This window comes from Canis aureus, chromosome 28, assembly GCF_053574225.1.
Source record: "Canis aureus isolate CA01 chromosome 28, VMU_Caureus_v.1.0, whole genome shotgun sequence".
NCBI classification, from domain to species: Eukaryota; Metazoa; Chordata; class Mammalia; order Carnivora; family Canidae; genus Canis; species Canis aureus.
In genome coordinates this window covers 31,160,936-31,182,035 of record NC_135638.1, presented here as the reverse complement: position 1 = coordinate 31,182,035, position 21,100 = coordinate 31,160,936, and the positions used below count along the sequence as shown (strand labels likewise).

The window sequence follows — 21,100 nt, the reverse complement described above, 5'->3', positions numbered from 1 at the left end:
TTCAGCCTGTTGCCAACACGCATGCCCCCGTATCACACCAACCTCACCGTCAGCATGCTGATGCTCTCTGGCCTGTGCCAGGCAGTGGATAAGAAAAAGGGCTCTACCAGTCAGGCTGCCTGGGTCCAATTTCCAGCTCTACTGCTCTATGACTGCATTATTTTGGCCAGTGATCTAACTTCTCCATGCTTCCATTAACTTATCTATAAAGTCTCACATTAAATTTTGTGAATGCTTAATGAGATGGTCCCATGCAGCATTAGAACATGACACATGTATATATAATCTCCATGCCAATGACTCCCAGATTCAGTTCAGACCTCCTTTCTGATCTCCACTTTTGAAATTCCAGCTGGCTGCACGATGGGTCCACTAATTGACAGACATCTCTCATTCAATAACCTCCAACTCAACTCTTTAACTTTCCAAAAGTCTCCTCCCACTTTCCTGCTGTCATTCAATGATGGCACTTCATCCACACAGTTTCTAAAGCCCCCAAATCCCAGAGGTTATCTCTGAGATTTCCATCCCTCTCTGCCATCATCCAATTTGTTAACTAGGTATCACTTTTTCTTTAAAAAAAGAAAAAAAAGAGAGAGAGATTTTATTTATTTGACAAAGAGAAAGAATACAAGCCGGGGGAGCTTGAGGCGGGGAGCTTACAGAGGGAGCTCAGCAGGGAGCCCAACACAGGGCTCAATCCCTGGACCCGGGGTCATGACCTGAGGCAGATGCTTAACTGACTGAGCCACCTAGGCACCCCTAAATATCACTTTCAATGTCTATTTAACATATTTTAACTTTTCCCCATCTCCACCACTCCTATTCTGACATCTGAGCTTCTCTGTCTTTCATCTTGGCTACCCAACAAACTTCTAAAATATCTCCCTACTCCTGCTCCTGGCCCATTATAATCCAATCTGTTCATTCCAAAGCTACTGTGATCTACTAAAAACGTACATGAGATCAGGCCACTCCCCAGAGCAGAAGTCTTTATAGGTTCTCAATGCACTAATGGCAAAATAAAGATGCCTTAATGTGGCTCACAGGGCCTCCAAGATAAGAGCCCGGGCTCTTTGATTACTACATCCCACACTCACAGGAGCTTCCCATTGACCTCAATGCATCAAATTCTTACCTCCTCTACAGGGCATAGCCCCTCAGGATCTTTGCAAAAGACATTCCCTCTAGCTGAAATCTCATTCACTGCATATTTTTGTTCTTCTCATTCTAAGTTGTAGCTGTAATGCTTTGGAAGTATTTATTTTTCCATGGTCAGGCTCCCCACATTAGATTCTACGTTTTCTGAGAGCAGAGACCTTAACTGTCCTTCTGACCGTTGGATACCCCGAACCAATCACACAACCAAGTAATGATTTTTGGTCAAATATAATTTTATTATTTGGTTCTTCCATTATAAGGCTTAGCTTAAAGTAGTCTTGGATTCTCTGTCGTTACCACATATGAATTACTAAAAGTCCCTTCTCATTCATACCAAAGCAACTTTGCCTGGCCCTCACCATCTCCAAAATCTTTTTTTTTTTTAAGATTTTATTTATTCATTCATGAGAGACATAGAGAGAGAGAGAGAGAGAGGCAGAGACACAGGTAGAGGGAGAAGCAGGCTCCATGCAGGGAGGCTGACATGGGACTCGATCCTGGGTCTCCCAGGATCACACCCTGGGCTGAAGGTGGCGCTAAACCGCCGAGCCACCAGGGCTGCCCACCATCTCCAAAATCTGAAGAGGAAGAACCATACTGGCTAGCTCAGAAATGGAGAGTCAGGGAATGACCAGCAGTGGCTGGCTGACAGACACTATGTGTAGCTCTGAAGAATTTCTAATTGACCAGCAGACACTCAAGACACAAAGTGTGATGTGTCATGACAGATTCAAAGTTACAGATTTCAACCCTTTAAAAGCTTGACCGTAACACAGAAAGAAATACACAAATAGCTAAATGGAAGAGACAGTGTGATTAGAGAGGTACAATTTAAGGGAGAAGAAGAGAATTCATGCTGAGAACTGTATTTGAGTTGGGCCTACAGGGTAGCAAAGATTTTAACAGGCAATAAAAGGGGTGGGAAGGACTGAATGAGCAAAGCACATTCATATGAAAAAAAAAAAGACAGTTTGGATGGAGTACTGGGTATATATGGTATAGTAATAATAGAGAAGCAAGAAAAATGGATTGGGGAACACATGGACAAAATGGTCACCTTTTAAAATTCCCATGTCAACTGTCTAGCTCAAGAGACTGTGAGTCTCTCAAGGCCAGAGATTTCTATTCATCTGTGACTCCTAGTCTATACTGTTCCACTCATACAGTATGTGAGCTCATACTCACCAAGACCCATTAAACCAAGTCCAAGCTCTGTCCTGTATACCTATGTAACTTCCAACAGATGCTTTCCTCTAGTGGAAAGCAGTGGGTGGGTGGCCAGCTATGTGTGCTGACCTATATGCACTCTTAGGCAATTCACAAGGTAAAGAAATAATCCAGTATTTCATTTTCCAGTCATTTATTCGTATTTGATCTTTCCCATGTCTGTGGTGTTTTATTTTGTTAGCTCTTTAGGGAGAAGGTATACATATATTGAATTCAATATATTAAAATGCAGAGATCATATTTCAGTCAATAAAGAAACGTACCATACTCACATACCTAATAAGTGCTTCTTGATCAAATAAAAACACTTCCGTTGGACAAGGATTTTAATACATGTCAGATCTACCCTCACCTACCCTAATAAAGAAGATAGATCGAATCTGCATTAGACAGGGGTCAGCTCTGAGGCTCCAGTGGCTTTCTTTATGTTCCTTATGTTCCTCAATCATCAGGAGGTGACCGCTGCCATTTCAGGGGTGAGTACTAACAAAGACTTTACCTCTTTACCTTGAATAAAGAGGGGCTGCCTCTCTGCCTTGGGGCTCCCTACCATATAAAGGCCAGTATTAAAGCAAAATGAGAATTAAAGGCTGCTCTGGTAGGAAAACGTAAGGATTGTAGGTTCTTTATCAACACTGCATGAAACTTTTAAAGCCACCTGACTGGTAATTAATAGGGCTTGAGAATGTGTCATCACTTTTATCAAAATGAAGTACATTCATACTGCTAAATTATCAGGATCACCGTGAGAATAACTCTGGCATGACAGGTATATGTAATTGTGAGCCCCATTTCCTTACATAATCTGCACATACCCAGATGAAGACAGTCTTGTTCCTGTTCTCTTTGACTACTGAAAGGCAGCTCTAATGACTCTGTCACTAAGTGGCTGAGTAGGTCTAAAATTGTCTCCCAAAATCCCATCACAGCCTTCCACAAGTTCTGCCCCCTTAACATGTGTCCTCAGCCTTCGAAACTCTTCGATCTGAAAAGAAGAACAGAACAAAACAGAGTCATTATTTACTGGACATGAACAAGACTGGAGTTTCATAAGTGGCTTAAAATATGGATGAATTATAACAATTTGTAAAAAGAAAATTGAAATTAATCTTCAAGAAGAGTAAAACAGACTTAATTCTTCCAAACCCAAGACACTGGACAGAACTGTTGCTCAAGAAACGGAGACAGCAGAAGTAGAAATACCAAGATCTCCAGACAACTCAAACAGCCACAGAAACCTGCTGGATGTGGCTCATGCAAAAATGAAATACATCTCCCTCCAAAAGTTTGTATGCCTGTCTGTAACATAGAAAGAAGAAGTGAACAAATGGGTAAGTGCTCCAAACACAGCTTTAATTAATGAATTCTAGTCTAACTGTATGGTAACACTGATTAGATGTCAGATTTATCAGATGGAGGTGTCCTTCATCACAAGACCCTCTCCGCTGCTCCTCTAGACTTTTGGAGATCACAGGTCCAATGAATACTTCTGACTTTCCAAAAATGTTAAGCGCAACTTCCTCCCTTAGCAGTATCAATTTTCAAGTTCATTTCCCTTTCTCAGGTGGCCTCCCCAGATCCCATGGATTCTCCTTACACGTGAACTTTTTCACCAAGGGTCAGTTTCTCTGACTTGCCAGGTCCGTGCCTCCTAAGAACCCATAAGCCTCTACGATCCTCCAAGCTGTAGTTGAGCAACAAGCAAACATGATGAACATTCGCCAGGCTCATTCCCATTCATCAGTTTATCTACAGGACTCATCGTCTGGCATTTTGCTTAAATGCCACATAGTCATATGACAGTCTTCATTCCTTTCACAAAAGAAGAAACTGAAAGATTTAAGAAAGTTTCCACATTAGCGAGGTCTGACAGGCCAAGTCCACTCTTCTCCCAGCTTCACTGCTGCCACTTCAGAAATTCTAATCAACTCAGTATAACCTGTCGCCTCCATATACCCCAGAATGTGGAACAAACGTGCTTTAAACAGCACCAATCCACCAAAAGTCCACCAAGTGTGTATCATAGAGTTTTTTTTTTTTTTTAGGATTTTATTTATTTGTTCATTCATGAGAACACCGAGAGACAGAGAGAGAGGCAGAGACATAGGCAGAGGGAGAAGCAGGCTCCCTCTGGGGAGCCCGATGAGGGACTCAATCCCAGGACCTTAGGATCACCACCTGAGCCAAAGGCAGACACTCAGCCACTGAGCCACCCAGGTGCCCCTATCATAGGGTTTTAAATACAAAAGTGCTTCATACAGCACAGCCACAGAATTTTGCTGTTCATGAACTAAAATGAAATGCAAATCAATTCAGGGGGTTCTAATCAAAGTCTAGAAACCCCTAGAGACTTTAGGGGCTCATGAAACCCCCAAATGATATGCAAAATTTTACATGTGCATTTCCTAAGAAGGGGTTCCTGGATCACAAAAGAACTGAATCACACAGGATTCCAATATTCCAACCACTCATATATATGTGGGGAAACCAAGCTGAGGGGAAAGGAAGTCACTTGTTAGATCAGCACACAAGTTAGAAATCTAACATCTAAGGCCTTATTTTCTTGTGTCTCCACATGTTTTCCCTAAATGGGGTAAGACTGACCCTAACCTGGCGCTGTCCTGTTTGTTTGCTTTTTTATAATACCTACATTCTGTACTTGTAGCAAGTGCCAGTGACACAAGCAATTAGCTGTTTAAGCGACACAGTGGTTTTTCCCTAGACCTTCTTGGGATCTTAGGTTGGAAATATGGGCATCACCTATCGTTTGTTGCACCTGGAAAATTTCTATAGCCAAGGTTGCAAGAGAATCCCCTGACATTATTTGTTGAATGTTTTTTTACTGACTTTTTCTCTAAGTCTGGAGTAGAAAGGAACCTAGTCAGGCTTTTTCAAACAGGAGACTTATGAAGGTGAAGGCAGCTGGGCTCTTCATCAAAAGTGTTCAGCCTCAGACACTTAAGACCCAAATGGCCAGATTATGTCACCTCCTTAAGCCTCAGTTTTCACATGTGTAAAAGAGATGATAGTAACCATATTTGCAAGGACAGTTTAAGAAGTGAGATAATTAATGAGAATCATTCAGCGTCCTTGCAGCACACAGAAGTGTTCAGTAGGTACTAACACTTCTTTTGAAGTCAAACCTTCAGCACCTTGAGATAAATATTTAGCTACAATTTTCTACACAAAAAGTAGACTGGAAACAATAAACCAACTGACTGAGAAAACAGACAGTCCTCCCTCCTCGCACCCATTTTACATGTAATCACACGTAATGGCAGCAAGAAGAATCTACAAACCGTGCATGGGGTCACTGCTGAGCAATGCGGACTATAAAGTGTACTGCCTAAGCAGAACTTAAGAAATACTGCATTTTGGAATGACTTTGAAGCTTATTTTAAAGCCAGGTTAATTTTATATTTACATATTCTGAACTGACAGTAAATCTTTCAAGCCCCAGACCTCAGCCTGAAGCAAATTCTGTGAAAACTGCTTCTTCTAGAACAGACGATCTGAATCCACAGCCAGCCAGTCTCAAATCGCTGCATTCTTGGAGAGAACTATTTCACAAGAAATGTTTTTCTCTGATCATAGCAACACTTTGAAGACTTCAAACATCAACAGAGATCGAGGAAAGAACACGTCTTTCTGAAATGCCAATTTTTCTGAAGTAACCACCCCTCAAAACCTTTAGTCACTTCAAATGGTTTCAAGCGCGTCCTGCATTATCTCCCACTGAAAAGAGAGGTAGTGAGAAATGAGCAGAATAATATTTCAGGATAAAAGTCTGCAACGAAATTCAAATGTCAGGGCAGTATAGAGACTATTCACTATCACGCGGATTAGTAGGGATGATTTTGTCAATTTTTAATGCTACTCTACTTAAACATGGCTATTTGTTTTTAACCAATATAAAAGAGAGAGAGAGAGAGAGAGAACAGAGACCCAAGATTCAGGGAGAAATGTTGGTCTTCTGAAAGGAGCAGAGTTGAATAGCTACTGTTCTCTGAACCAGGCATGCACTCTAGTTGGTCTAAGGCACTGACTCCAACCTTCACTGACTCAAGAATCAGGTTATTCACTCCAAGTTCAGCTTTAAAACCACTTTCTTTAGGAGTGCATTGAAAGTGCTAATTTAAAGGGCTTGGGGTTTGGCACTAATTAATTTTAAAAATTCCCAAGTTCCTATGCATATCCTTTTAACAGATTTTTTTTGACTTGCATCTCTGTTACCATGTTAAAAGAGAAAAAAGGACACATGAAAGTCAATGTTCTCATTTTATTTTCTTTTATCATCAGGCAATGACATTACATGAATTAGAGCAATATAATTCCTTATGGCAGCAATCAAGTAAGCATGAAAAGCAAGCTATGCTTAAATAGCCCATAAACACATGTATATACACTGAGATTATATGTCATTTATATGTCTCTCCACCTTTCATATATTTGGTCTTATTGTTTTTATTTCATCTTCTTCTTCAGCCCAGTATTTCACTTCTTTTCTAAAATCACTGCTTTTTTTTTTTTTTTTTTTTTTTAAGACTTTTCATCCATAAACCAACTCATCTGTCATTGACTCCTAGTCTGGTCTTTTCTAATTCTTCTGAGGAAGAGCTTGGAGAAGACAATACCCTCTACCCAGTAAGACTGATGTCAACCTTCCCTTATTCCAATCCCAAGTCCTGGTCTCTTCCCATCTTCACAAGAGAACAGTTACTGATGAGTTACACATAAGCAAACGTAGTCAAAAATTACAGTCCAGACTGGGTGACAGGCACTAAGAGGGCACTTGATGCAATGAGCACTGGGTGTTATACTACATGTTGGCAAACTTAATTTAAATAAAATATTAAAAAAAAAAAAAAAAGAATTACAGTCCAGAGTTCGTGACCACAGGGCAAGTGCTCTCTATCAGGGAAGTCACTGAGGAAATACATCCAAAATTCCCCACAGGAAAAAAAAAAAAATCCCCACAGGTGCCTAAAAACAACACATTTTAAGAAAGGGAAGAGGGAGCAGTCCCAGAAGAGAAAATCTAGAGTTGCACTATCCAGTGCAGTAATCACCAGTCTCCTGTGGCCACTGAGCATTTGAAATGTGGCTGGTCTGACTGGAGATGTGCTACAAGTGCAGGACACACACTGGAAGTCAGACTTAGCAAGAAGGAACAGTATAAAAATATCCCACCCAGGGGATCCCTGGGTGGCGCAGCGGTTTGGCGCCTGCCTTTGGCCCAGGGCGCGATCCTGGAGACCCGGGATCGAATCCCACATCGGGCTCCCGGTGCATGGAGCCTGCTTCTCCCTCTGCCTGTGTCTCTGCCTCTCTCTCTCTCTGTAACTATCATAAATAAATAAAAAAATTAAAAAAAAAAAAAAAGTTAAAAAAAAAAAAATATCCCACCCAGGATTTTTTATATTCATTACATGTTAAAATGGTGTTTGGGGTACATTAAGTTAAAATACAATCTTTAAATCAATTTCATGGGGTGCCAGCATGGCTCAGTTGGTTAAGCATCTGCCTTTGGCTCAGGTCATGATCCCATGCTCCTGGGATCAGGCCCCACATTGGGTTCCCTGCTCAGTGGGGAGCCTGCTTCTTCTTCTCCCTCTGCCCCTCCCCCTCGCTCATGCTCTCTCTCTCTCTGCACTCTCTCAAATAAATAAATAAAATATTTTAAAAATTAATTTCAGCTGTTTGTTTAGTTTTTTTTTTTTATTTTTATTGTGGCTACTAGAAATGTTAATCTTATATATGTGGCTCACATCATTGTTTCCACTGGATCGCCAATGCTTACCTTGAGAAACTTGGCATTCTGGTGTTAGAGTGCTGCTCTAAATTATACATGGAGGGAAATACAAATGGACAAGAAATAAGGGTACTCAAAGTGTGCTTCCTGGAATAAATCCCTACCCAGTCCTACAGAATCAGCAACTAGGGGCAGGGGGGTGGGGAGTGGAGGGGTGGGGCAGCAATCTGTGTTCTAACAAGCCCACCCAAGTTTGAGAATCATGGATACAAAAGAAAATTCACAAGTGTTCCAAATCACTTGAAATCATTTTCAGACATGACCATGCCATGGTCCCACAACAACTTGGGTCTTTAGGGTTAACAGACCCTCAAAACTCATGTGGAGCACACAGACAAGAAAGGCCCTACTGCTGAGTCCTGGACCTAATGAGACCTCATTTGTCAGTCGCTCAGGACCAGGTGGGCTCCCAGGTCCCACCAGCCAAGCACACACCATGCCCTTACTGGGGCTTGGAGCTGTGAAGAGTCACACTTTTCAACCTCTAGGAAACATGGAATGGGGAAGGATGAAGAGGAGGCAAAACTGAGAAAAAAAAAATTAAAAGTGGTCTTCCAAGTTCTAACAGACATAGATCCACATGGCATAAAACAATAAACATAGTCCTTTGCTTCACTGGTGTTACTTACTGAAGTTGAAAGAGAAAGAAAAAAACAAAGACAGGCGCATCTAACCTGAGAAAGCAGGTAAATTAAGAAATAGGAATAGATGAGTAAGAGGGGAACAGAAAAAGAGAGAAAAAAGAAAAGGAGAGTAAAATTTAATCATTTCTCTGTATGTGTGCATACTTACACATGCCACAGTACCAAAATACCACATTTTATCAATTCTGAATATTGTTCACATTTTAATGTCTCCAGAAATTAGGATGTATCTTACAATCTGTTGACATATTTGCTGAAATTTGGTATTTTTCATTCTGTTCTTGGAATCTCATCTCCAAACATAACAATTCAACTGAGAAAGCTTTTTTCCTTCAGCTTCCTCATACTTGGACCACCGTTTAACGAAAAGTAATTTAACAGTTAGGGATGATAGCAAAATAAAAGAAAATTATACTCATTCAAATCTATCTGATCGCATGCTTTTTTTCTCTAGCAAATGGTATGCTAACCAAGAATAAGACGAAAAATTCAACTGAGCAGAGGCTTCCAGTTGCATACTCTAGAATTCTGAGTACCCAGGAAGATGTAAATGTTCCAGGATAGGCTTAATCATCAACACTACACGTCAACAGAAGACTCCTCCTGAAATTAAGTTGCTGTGCATTTCATTAAAATACTATGATGATTTAGAGCCTTTTCTTTAATGTGGCTACTGCCATTTCCTATGGCAGATGGTATATTTCAGGATACCAACTGTTTCCATAATAATGCCCAGCAGCTTAATTTACGTATGTTAACCTTGTGATCTAAAAGGAAATGTTTTTCCTTCAATATAAAGTTTTCTATTTCTCAATCTACTCAGCTATGCAAAGACTATCTACTGTTTGCCATACCTTTTGTTATTCTACATACAAGTAATATTTTATAATTGACAGACCGCCTCTGTCTGCTCCTCTTTAAGGGCAGTAATAGGAGATGTCTCAATTTTTCTTGGTCTAGATTCTAGAATCCCATCCCTCCCTGTGGTCCTTCTCATTTTTTACTGCCCTCTCTGGACCTTTTCTATTTTTGCTCTGCTTTCTCTGAAGTTATATGAGCAGCAACAGTGAAACATTCAAGGACAGACTAATTTATATTCTCCTAAAATTAGATTTTTTTCCAAGACCATTCTAAATTGCATTTTAATATGTGTGTGTGGGCATTTTACCACTGCTGCCCTCTGAACAGATGCTATAATGGAACTTTGTGCTAATAGTTCCTAAATATTTTTTTCTTAAAGTACCTAAACCTTTTTTTCTTAAAAAGCTGTAGCTAGTTGGAAAGTCATCTATTCTCAAGAGCAGTTGATGTTATTCCTTCCAATACACATTCCTTTGGTTTTGACTCCCAATTAGGAAGATATGGCTTTTCCCAACAACAATGAAGAAACATTACTTTTGGTGGGTCAGGGTTATTAGAGTTTGTCATTGGCTTTACTCAGAGGGATAACAGAAAGCAAGTTTCCCCTTGAAGACAGCCAAACAGACACAAAGGCAGGCACAGTGATTTGTCTCTGAATTTTAGCATAGTATGCTAGTCAACAGGGGAGTAAAAACATTATTTCTCACATTTACAGAATATCACTTAACATTCACGGTATAGTTCAACTGTGACATTCCCACGCTTTAACATGCTAGCAAGGGAATCCTTAATGGAATTCTAAGAGGAATTGAGAATCTTCTCTTCTGTGGCTCAACAAGGTTAATCCCAGCTAACTTTCAATAAACAGAAATTTATTGTGGTAATAAAGTTTTATTTTTCGCTAAAAGGTTTGATCTATTTTTAGAAAAATACTCCTAAACAAAGCAATGCTGAACAAATGGGACTGTAGACTCAGCTGCTCCTATTTCATCTCCATGTCTGAGATACCATGTCTCTTTGTGGCTCAATCCAATTAATACTTCTCCACCCTTCACTTACTGTGTGCAGAATCTGATACTTTTCATCTCTCCACTCCCTCCTCCTTAAAACCCATACTCCCCTTGGCTTCCAGACATTACATCCCATCAACCTCCTGACTACTCTTCCCACCCTTGAGTCAGTCCATGGAGACAACTCTCCCAATGCATGCACCTATCAGCTGCCACTCTCCATGCTCTGCATCCTTTCTTTTCTCTCCTTAAAGGACCTCCTCTTCTACCTGGATGGCTTCTACTATCACCTATGTATTATACTTCTTTCTTGGATGTCTTAGAAGCATTTCAAACTCTCAGTATTTAAAATCATAAACTCCTAATACTCTCCATAAAGCCTGCTCTTCCATTTTTATTCTGTCATGGTGAAGAGTGATATGTTATATGCACCAATCACTCAAGCCAAAATCCAGGGAATAATATGCAGGTGTGTCCTCTCTGGAACTCCTCCCATGTCGTCAGTCACCGATTGTACTGATTCTACTACTTTAGTATTTCTGAAGCCATTCCTCTCCTTTCATCTCACTGTCACAATCTTAACTCAGATTTACATCTTAATATTGTAGCTACAGAGAGGTTTCTCAAACTCAGACTTGGCCTTGTTTCTCTCTCACTCTTTCTCACAACATTCAGTAATTCCTTGCTGCCTTCAAGAAACCTCCACAGCACAACATCAGGCTCCCTGATGAATGTCAGGCCCATGATTACCTCTCCAATTTTATTTCATGACACTGGCCCTTTACACTAACAGTGGGCATCTTCAAATGCCTCTGTACCCATGCAGACACTTCTTCCCCAGATGGTAATGCCCACTAACACTCACACCACACCCAAATTCTGGACTGGTGAAGGTCTACCAGTTGGCTAAATCTTATCAGGTGCCTGTCCTATGTGCTAGGACATATTCATGTTATACCAAGGCAGTGTTCACATGAAATTACTGTTCTTTAAATGTGAATATATTTGCCTTTCCCCTAGATGATGAATTCCTTGAGATGAGAACCATATTTTATTGGTCCTCCCACTTTCAGTGCCTACTACAGCCTCTGGAACATAGAAAATTTTTTTCTTACCAAATTAATTACCAAATCAATCAATAAATGCATTCATTAATGAATAAATTACCCAAATTATTCTCAAAGGAGAAATTCCACATACTAACATCTGCCTATGGCAAGGGTAAAGGAAGACAGGACTATGACAACATATTACCTTATCATTAATTGGTTGTGTTAATAGAATCAGTGACATATAAAGGCCAATGAATGAATCCTCAGCATCACAAAACATACTGCATATTAAGCCTCGTTGCTTTGAAACTTAGTCATCTAAGATTCTGTGCTACACACAGCAACAATGAAGAAATATGCATAACGGTCCTAGAAGCAAGTTGTAAGAAAAGTAAATGCAAATGGATGTTTGATCTTTGATATAGGTAATTCCGAGAACAATCACAACTCTCCCACCCCAGCTCAGGGTGGCCAAGGTTGCAGCTTCTCTCAGTTTTGAGCTGGATGGGGCAGCCAACAATAAGCACAGCCTTCCCATGCCCACCTGCTAATCCCACACGTTTTTCCCTGCTTGGAAATGTGATGCCAGTGAAAGAAGGGATCTGGAGTAACCAGATGGCAAATGGGGAGTAGTAAGTCCTGTAGGACCCTACCAGCTTGGAAGAGTTCTCTTATAAAGGACAGGATGCCCTCAGGAAATCCTGGTTCCCAGAACAACTGCAGAGAGAGAAGCCTTCACTGTGAATCAGAAACCCATTTGCTGGATTCTGAATAAAAAATAAATTTCTTCTGGGGCACCTGGGTGGTGCAGTCAGGTAAGCATCTGATTCCTGGTTTCGGCTCAGGTCATGATCTCAGGGTAATAAGACTGAGCCCCACATTGGACTCTGGACTCAGCATGGAGTCTGCTTAAGACTCTCTCCCCCCCACCCACCCCACCCCAAAAAAAGACTCTCTCTCCCTCTGCCTCTGCCCCCACCAACCCCCCCACACTGGTACAATTGTACACTCACCCTCTCTAAAAAAAAAATAAATCTTTTTTAAAATAAATAAATAAATTTCTTCTGTGATAAGTCACTGAAATGTTGAGATTTATCTGTAACAGCAGCTACCATCTTTGTGGTCAGAATCCAAACCCATAATCATTAGTCCAAACATCTATTCCTAACATTAAACTCAAATTTCTCGGGGATCCCTGGGTGGCTTGGCAGTTTAGCGCCTGCCTTTGGCCCAGGGTGTGATCCTGGAGACCCAGGATCGAGTCCCACATCGGGCTCCCTGCATGCAGCCTGCTTCTCCCTCTGTCTGTGTCTCTGCCTCTCTCTCTATCTGTGTCTCTCTCATGAATAAATAAATAAAATCTTAAAAAAATAAGTTGAAAACTCAAATTTCTCATTTCCTCCTTCTCCTTTACCAGACTTATTCCCACTATTTATCAGGAATTATTTCCTGTCCCTCCCAGGCCAAGTTGAGTTTCTTTCCTATGTGTTTCTGGAGCACCTTACTTCTCATAATTAACATAACCATATGATTGTTTGCCTCCTCAACTCTATGGTCAACATTTTGAGGGTAAAGACTGTGTTTTAATCTCTGTATCCTTTGTGTGTCTGCCTGGCACTCAGGAGGAGTCTCTTATAAGAACATAGGGATGAATGAATAAATAGGGATTTTTCATATTAAAAATATGAAGGCCTAAAGGTGATGTGATCCAAGTCTTTAAAAGGATGGAGAAGCTAAATTGGGAACTTTTAAAATTAATCCTTAGAAAAAGAAAAATAAGAAGAAACTGTTAAAGGTTGAAAGGGTTTTGAAGATTTAAGGACAAGCAAAAGAAGGCTTTACTGAGTAGTTTAATAAACTTAAAGTTCTTAGAAAGTGATAGGGGATATAAAAAAAATTGGTAAAAAGTCACTAAAGGTAACTTGGTTTGTTTAGAGTATAGCCTAAATCTGCTGAGGCTGATCATAAAGAAAAAAATTGAGCCTTTTAGAACACATCCCTTAGGGATGCCTGGGTAGCTCAGTAGTTGAGCATCTGCCTTTGGCTCAGGTCATGATCCCAGGGGTCCTAGGATTGAGTCTTGCATCAGGCTCCCCACATGGAGCCTGCTTCTCCCTCTTCCTATGTCTCTGCCTCTCTCTTTCTGTGTCTCTCATGAATAAATAAAATCTTAAAAAAAAAAAAAAAAAAGAAAAGAATGTATCCTTTAGATCCCTGGAGGACAGGAGACATTTAAAGGACCTCTTTTGGGCAGCCTGGGTGGCTCAGCGGTTTAGCGCCGCCTTCAGCCCAGGGCGTGATCCTGGAGACCCGGGATCGAGTCCCACATCAGGCTCCCTGTATGGAGCCTGCTTCTCCCTCTGCCAGTCTCTCTCTCTCTCTCTCTCTCTCCCTCTCCCTCTCCCTCTCCTATCTCTCATGAATAAATAAATAAAATCTTTAAAAAAAATAAAGTACTTCTTTTGTAATGATATCATATCATTACATAAACATATTATAATGATGATGTTGCTTCATATTCCACCAGTTAACGTCCCATGACAATTCAACTCAGTGCCCCCACCCACTGTGCATCAGCATTTAGAGCACCTATGCAAAGCCCGAAGTGGGAAGTAGGTGACCAAAAAGGGGGCTAGAGAGCCACCCAGCTCTTTGCAGAGCATTCTTTTTACCTACTTCACCTTCCTGCCTCCAGAACTTTCCTGGGCAAGCCAAAGAAGTATTACAAAGCCTACATGACTCACAGAAATAACCAACATTTTCACTTCCAAAACTCTCTCCTCTCCAATCCTGGGAAATCCCACATAAAGAAATAACTAGACTAATCAAAAGTCTGACTATTTCAGTGACTTCTATTTACTCTATAAAAACTTTTAAAATACAGATCATAAATGACAGCTGGGTTTTATTCATCCCTGACCTTTCCATTGCTTTCACTGGTTCAAAACATCTAACTTTCATCTGCAAAGACATGACTGATCTAAAGGAAACTAAAGCATACAACAGACGTTTCCCTTTTGCAGAAACAATATTTAACCTTTAACTCAGAACTTCTGAAAGATTTAAAGTGCCGTACTCACCTGCAGCTGGGATATAGTTAAAGGGTATCGGAATAATATCCAGGTAACACCTTCGCTGCAAGGTGGAATGGTAAGAGAACCTTCATACACCCAATAATCCCGCAGCAAAGGATCTGTGCAACCATGTGGACATGTCACAGAAAAGTTAGTTAATTAACAATAATTGTGAATATTTCAACAATAATTCTCAAAGTTACAAATTGTCTGAACAACACTTTTCAGGATGAGGTCATTTTAAATTACAGCCTCACACATGAATTCTTAAACTAATCATCACTGAGAAAATAACCAATGGGAAAATATGATAAACCCTCTATTATTTATAGTGACTTCCATCTAGGTATCACTATGTAATCCAAAGGTGGCTATAAAACTTGATATACACATATATATGTGTAAGTATGTATCAAGTTTAGTCACTTTGGAAAAAGTGTATCTGTGATATGTTTTACTTTGTTGAAGGATTTACTTGACTTATTCACACCTAACCCAATACTCACTACATGTGAGGCACCATTCTAAGCATTTTACATGAACTCATTTAACCCTCACAACAAACCCACAAGACAGGTACTATTATCAGCCCCATTTTTCAGATGGGGAAACTGAATGACAGAGGGTTACATAACTTACCCAAGGTCACTCAACTAATAACTGGCAGAGCCAGGATCCAAACCCAAGCAGTCTGACTTCAAAGTCTGTTTTTCTAACTATTCGGTTCTAGTTATCTCTGAGATAATTAAAACTAATTAAAATATTAAAATAATATTTTAAATATTATTAAAATATTAAAGTCCTAGTATGATAGGACAAAAGAAAGCATTCCTATGAAATCTTTTAGCTCTGCATTAGAGGCATTCACAATCCAGTACGATGGTTAAATGTTCAACACATGACAAAAACTGGTTTGTTCTAGAGCAATTAAACATAGGGCATAGAAGATACAATGCATCAGCACATTTGGTTTTGATCAAAAAACTAAGTAACAGCACATAATTTAGACAGAACAAAGTGAAGACCAAAATCTTGCACAAAACAACCTTTAACTACAAACTATGTTTCAAATATTTTATACATAATTCTTATATGTTTAGGTATGCCGAGGTAATTAGACTAACACTTATATGATAGTATCACTGCAAAGGGTTTACCTTATAAAATGATATAAACTTTATTTCACTCTAGAGATTAGTAAGAACCTCACTGACCAATCCTAGAAGTATATCAAAGTATTGTTATTACGTTCATGCTCTACACAGAGGTAGCGATTTTTGCAAATGAAAATCCAAAGGAAACTCTTCAGAGAATAATGGCAAAAGTGACAAAACATTTATTACTTCAAAATGTTTACTCTCATGTTTAGACCAATCAGAAACTGATACTTACTACAGAGAAAGCGAATTGTAAAGAAACTTTATTAACTAATAATATATCATTACATGCATTTTGAGGGAAACAATGCAATCATATTCACCCAATTACAATTGATCTTATGCGATAAAGATAACACGTACCTGGTAATAAAGTGTTAGGATTAAAGCAGGGTATTGTTTTGGACTTCCCCTGAAAAAGAAAAAAAAAAAAATCACCCTATGTTAACATAAAATTTCTTAATTTTAGAATAAAAAAAAAATTACTAGCACTAAAAACCCAGATTGATGCCTTTTCTGAGTAACATCCTGGACCAGATGGGTCTGTAGGTATCTCACTCTGTCCTCTCACCAGAGCCAAAGCATCTGGTTCCAACAAGACACTCCTGTTCTGAGTCTGTGGCTATTTCTTTGCTACTACAGTTTGATTTTCCCTATAATTCCTGGAGTAAAACTTCCAGTTGTCTGCCTAGTGTCTATCTGGCCCACGCCAGCTACTTTTCCTGCTCTGAGCACATCCACACCAGAAACTTGGGCTTTTGGTGTAAAATGCCTGAACCCTGGTTCAGAGAATTCTTTTGAAATAACCTTCCTCCTGCTACTCTGACCTCCACTCTTAACCTTCTTGGCATCACAACTTGTCTCCTAAATTTGCATTTTGTTTCATTTGCATTTGATAACTTGTCTCTATGTTCTAGATGTCCTGTCCTCCAGAGAGTGAAAACTAACACCTGAATGAAAACATTCCATTCTAAGGGCGCCTGGGTGGTGCAGTCGCTTAAGTGTCTGACTCTTGTATTTGGTTCAGCCCATGCTGCACTGTGCACTGGGCATGGAGTCAGCTTGAGATTCTCTCTCCCTCTCTCTGCGCCTCCAGCCTGCACTCTCTCTCTCACGTAAATAAATAAACCTTTAAAAAAAAAAAAAAAGAAAATATTCAATTCTAATCAACTTTTATCAAAGCTGCTTTTAAACTTCAATAAAATTAAAATAAATAACTCCAGAGGCACCTGGGTGGCTCAGTTAAGCGTCTGCCTTCGGCTCAGGTCATGCCCTGGGATCCTGGGATTGGGCCCCACATCAGGCTCCCTGCTCCTCACAGGGCCTGCTTCGCCCTCTCCCTCTGCCTGCTACTCCTCCTGCTTGTGCTCTCTATGTCTCTCTTAGAGATAATATCTCTAGAAATAATATCTTAAAAAATAAAAATAACTTCAATAAAATATTTGTGCCATTACTCAACAGTTCACATTTGCAATCACTATTTTAAATAGTGCCACTTAAATTGCTCAGGCCCTTGAGACAAAAAGATTTGTCACGGTAGTTGGAGATCTCTTTTAAGATTACTCTATCAATGCAGACATAACAGGGCAAGTGAATGCGTAACCTCGTAGTCTCTTTCTCACTTCCACTTGACACATTAAAGAATCCAGCTCACTTGCTTCCCACCAGCCCCCTATATTCCATAAAAAAGAATGTCGTATGAGCTGAAGGAATAAAAGAACGTTTCTCAAGCCATTAAGACAAATGTCAGTCAAAATGTACCCTTCCGCCTCCTTACCAGGTTTTTGACTAGTCTGTGCCTTCTCTTGGTAGCTGGATTTATTCTAAGCCTGCCTGGGAAATCTATGGTGGATGTTCTTGCCTGGTCCAAGACGCCCTGGGCTTGTTCTGGCTTAGAGCTAATCAAACTTCATTCTCATTGATTTTTGGATCGGCCTTGGGTCTTTGGATCTCTGCACTGTATCTCTCGTAGCCATTCAGGATTAAACTACTGCCCTCCAAGGCCTCTCCGATTCAATCCATCCAATAAAAGCATAGAAAGTACTGGTTGTAACAGAACTGGGCTTCCAGGCAAAGCTGGGCTGAATCACGCCAGAGTCGCATCAAACCAAATCACTTTCTCTGAGATATAGGATCTTACAGCTTACATGTATTTGTCTTTTTTTCTTTTTTTAGCATAAATGCTTTGAAGTATAGTTGCCATAATTTTAATTTGTTTCACTTACACAACTTTCCTATAACCAGTGGGCAGGAAGGGTTAACTCAGCAGACTGAGCTGTTCAAAAAGATGTCTGTCTTGAGGACTGGCTCCGAGGTCTCACAACATTCTGTCTGACAAGAGTGTTTTTGTATCCTAAGGCCTTGGGCTATGCTTGGGCTATGTTGGACCAGATTGGTTTATCCTGACAATGTGACTTATGATGACAGCTTGGTTTTGCTGGGGCTGGGAGTAGGAGGGATGGCGTTGGAGCAGCTGAGGGTCATTACACAGACACTGCGTGCTCTTATAGCTGACCCCTAATAAAATCCCTGTACACGAAGCAAGGCTTCTCTGGTTGGTAACATTTCACACATATCATGGCATATCACTGCCAAAAGACTGAGGTTCATCCCCTTGTGATTCCACTGGGAGGAGACAGCTGGAAGCTCGTGCCTGGCTTCTCTTGGACTTTACCCCCACGTACTTTTGCACTGACCTCATTTTTACACGTGGGTCCTTCCTCTGGAATAAATTACAACCATGAGAATAGCTACCCTCTGAGTGAAGCATCATATCTGAGAGTGATCTTGGGGACCTCTTTCAAGACCAGTGTTTCTATTTGCTTTTAAACAATAACTTACCTTGTACTGAATATCCTGGAGGATTTCGGTCACAGCCTTCAAGCCTACGTGTTCTTTTCCTATCTGAAATGCATAAAGTATAAACCATACCACAACAATTTTTAAATACTTAGCTTTCATTCAAAATAACTAACAGAAAGTGAAGCTCAAGTCTCCCTGAATTGCCTTCTCAGGGAATAAGTAAATGACCATTTTATTAATAACCACATCAATAGCTACATAAGGCAATTGAAGGTGTAAGAGAGGCTAATATAAGAACGTATTAGTTCTTAGACAGCTTTAAGAATTCATTGTAAATACACCTTGCTGTGTATAGATTATCACCCACTGTGCTATATACAGTTAACTCCTGACCGATGAGGGAGTTAGGGGCACTGACTCCTGTGCCATTGAAAATCACATATATAGGGATGTCTGGGTGGCTCAGCGGTTGAGTGTCTGCCTTCAGCTCAGAGAGTGATCCCAGGATCCGGGATCAAGTCCCACATCAGGCTCCTTACAGGGAGCCTGCTTCTCCCTCTGCCTATGTCTCTGCCTCTCTCTCTGTGTCTCTCATAAATTAATAAATAAAACCTAAAAAAAAGAGAGACAGAAAGAAAATTACATATATATAATGTCTGATTCCCAAAAACTTAACTACTGATAGCTTATTGTTGACCAAATGCCTTACTGATAACACTAGTCAATTAACACATATTTTGAATATTATTATGTATCATATGCCACATTCTTACAAAAAAGTGAGATAGAAAAAAAATGTTATTAGGAAAGTCAGAAGAAGGAGAAAATACATTTACACTACTGTAAAAAAATTCATGTGTAAGTGGATCCATGCAGTTCAAAGCCATGTTTGTTCAAGGGTCAATTGTGTATCAGATGATATAATACTGTGATATAAACATTTCAAGGCTATTTCTGAATCAAAATTGCTCATCACATTCCAAATCCTTTCATTTTTACCTTTGGCATTTCTAGACCATTGTTATAAAGACTGTATCTATGCTGAAATATTTAATAATTCAGAAAAGTAAGATTGTGATTTCATATGTTAAAGTCACCAACATCAGGACATCTCTTGATTACTACTGGATATAACTGTATAATTTTATTCTTAAATACATCAGAATATGCTGTTCATAGCCTTCTATTTTAAAATACTATATATCCTTACATATTTTTAGCGTATAAAATGCTCCAAAGTGTGTGAGACTTCAAAGAAATTTGACACTAAGTATTCTTGACTTTAACTGTGAAAATTCTAAAGGCCACCTGATTTCTATGTTTCAACCAGGTTTCAATGGTCCCTGACAATGGAGGACAATAATAAGAAATATTTTAAAATCTCAGATAAACAATGTTATCATTTGCTTTTTCTCTTCCATATAAATTTGTGCAGGATGACCTATAGGAGCTAGAAAAGCTGCCAACGTGTCCACACTCTCAGTTTCTCTCCACATGCACCAAATGTGAAATGTGCCAGCCGAAGGGGCAGCAGAGAGGAAGGAAGAGAGACAAGAAACTTACATAATCTAAGACAAGCAATTCAAAAACAGTCAAGACTTCTACTGTTTCTCAAGTGTCTGCAATTCCTCAGACTGGCGTGAAAGATGGAAAATGAATTCTCTGAAGTTAAAAAAGTAACATGTAAGGCAAACGTACTCTTGAGTGCAGAAGCCTAGGCATTAGCAGAAGCCTCTGCCAATCTGCAAGGGCAACGGACCTCTCTTCATTGTACTGCTTTAACCATGATGTGGCATTTGGAGGATGACGCCTCAGTTGGCATCTGTTTTCCTTTCATGTATCTTCTGTCAGATTACAGCTCTTTGAAGAATCCTTATCTGAATGTTGTAAGGCCACATACTGTAGTAGTTTGGGGGCAAGGCCACTTACACTGGATGCCCAGGGTTCTGATCTGGACTCAAGTTTTTAGCCTTAAGCAAGTTAACTTCTATGTCCTTCTGCTTCCTCATCTATACAGTGGGGGAGAGCAGGCAGGCGGGTAAAGTGACAGGGGTTGAAGGTAAGAGACTCTAACAAGGACCTTAGAAGAGGGCATGGACTTTCCTAATTCAATTAATATCATCCATTATTATCCTTACTTGGCATGCCAAACAGCATCAGGTACAGTTTTTACATAGAGTAACACTTAACTATCACTGGCTCCTCCTTCTATAAAGATTCCATACTTTGTGGGCAAGAGTTTTAAACCTGCAACAAACTCCAGCTATTGCTCCATCTCTTCTCTTTCCTTCTTTGCCAGA

The 21,100-nt window shown here is 39.9% G+C and overlaps 1 protein-coding gene across 2 annotated transcripts in view; it reads right to left on the bottom strand.

Annotated features, from left to right (window-relative positions):
- Positions 1 to 21,100, bottom strand: part of CA8 (carbonic anhydrase 8) — an 85,291-nt gene that overhangs the window by 17,353 nt on the left and 46,838 nt on the right. For both annotated transcript variants that reach the window (XM_077876857.1, XM_077876858.1), the window contains exons 5-8: positions 18,840 to 18,902; positions 16,362 to 16,410; positions 14,848 to 14,960; positions 3,204 to 3,373 (exon numbers count right to left, since the gene is read on the bottom strand). In XM_077876857.1, the coding sequence (XP_077732983.1) occupies positions 3,239 to 3,373; positions 14,848 to 14,960; positions 16,362 to 16,410; positions 18,840 to 18,902 (360 nt within the window). In that variant the 3' untranslated portion in view covers positions 3,204 to 3,238. The remainder of the gene's footprint in view (positions 1 to 3,203; positions 3,374 to 14,847; positions 14,961 to 16,361; positions 16,411 to 18,839; positions 18,903 to 21,100) is intronic.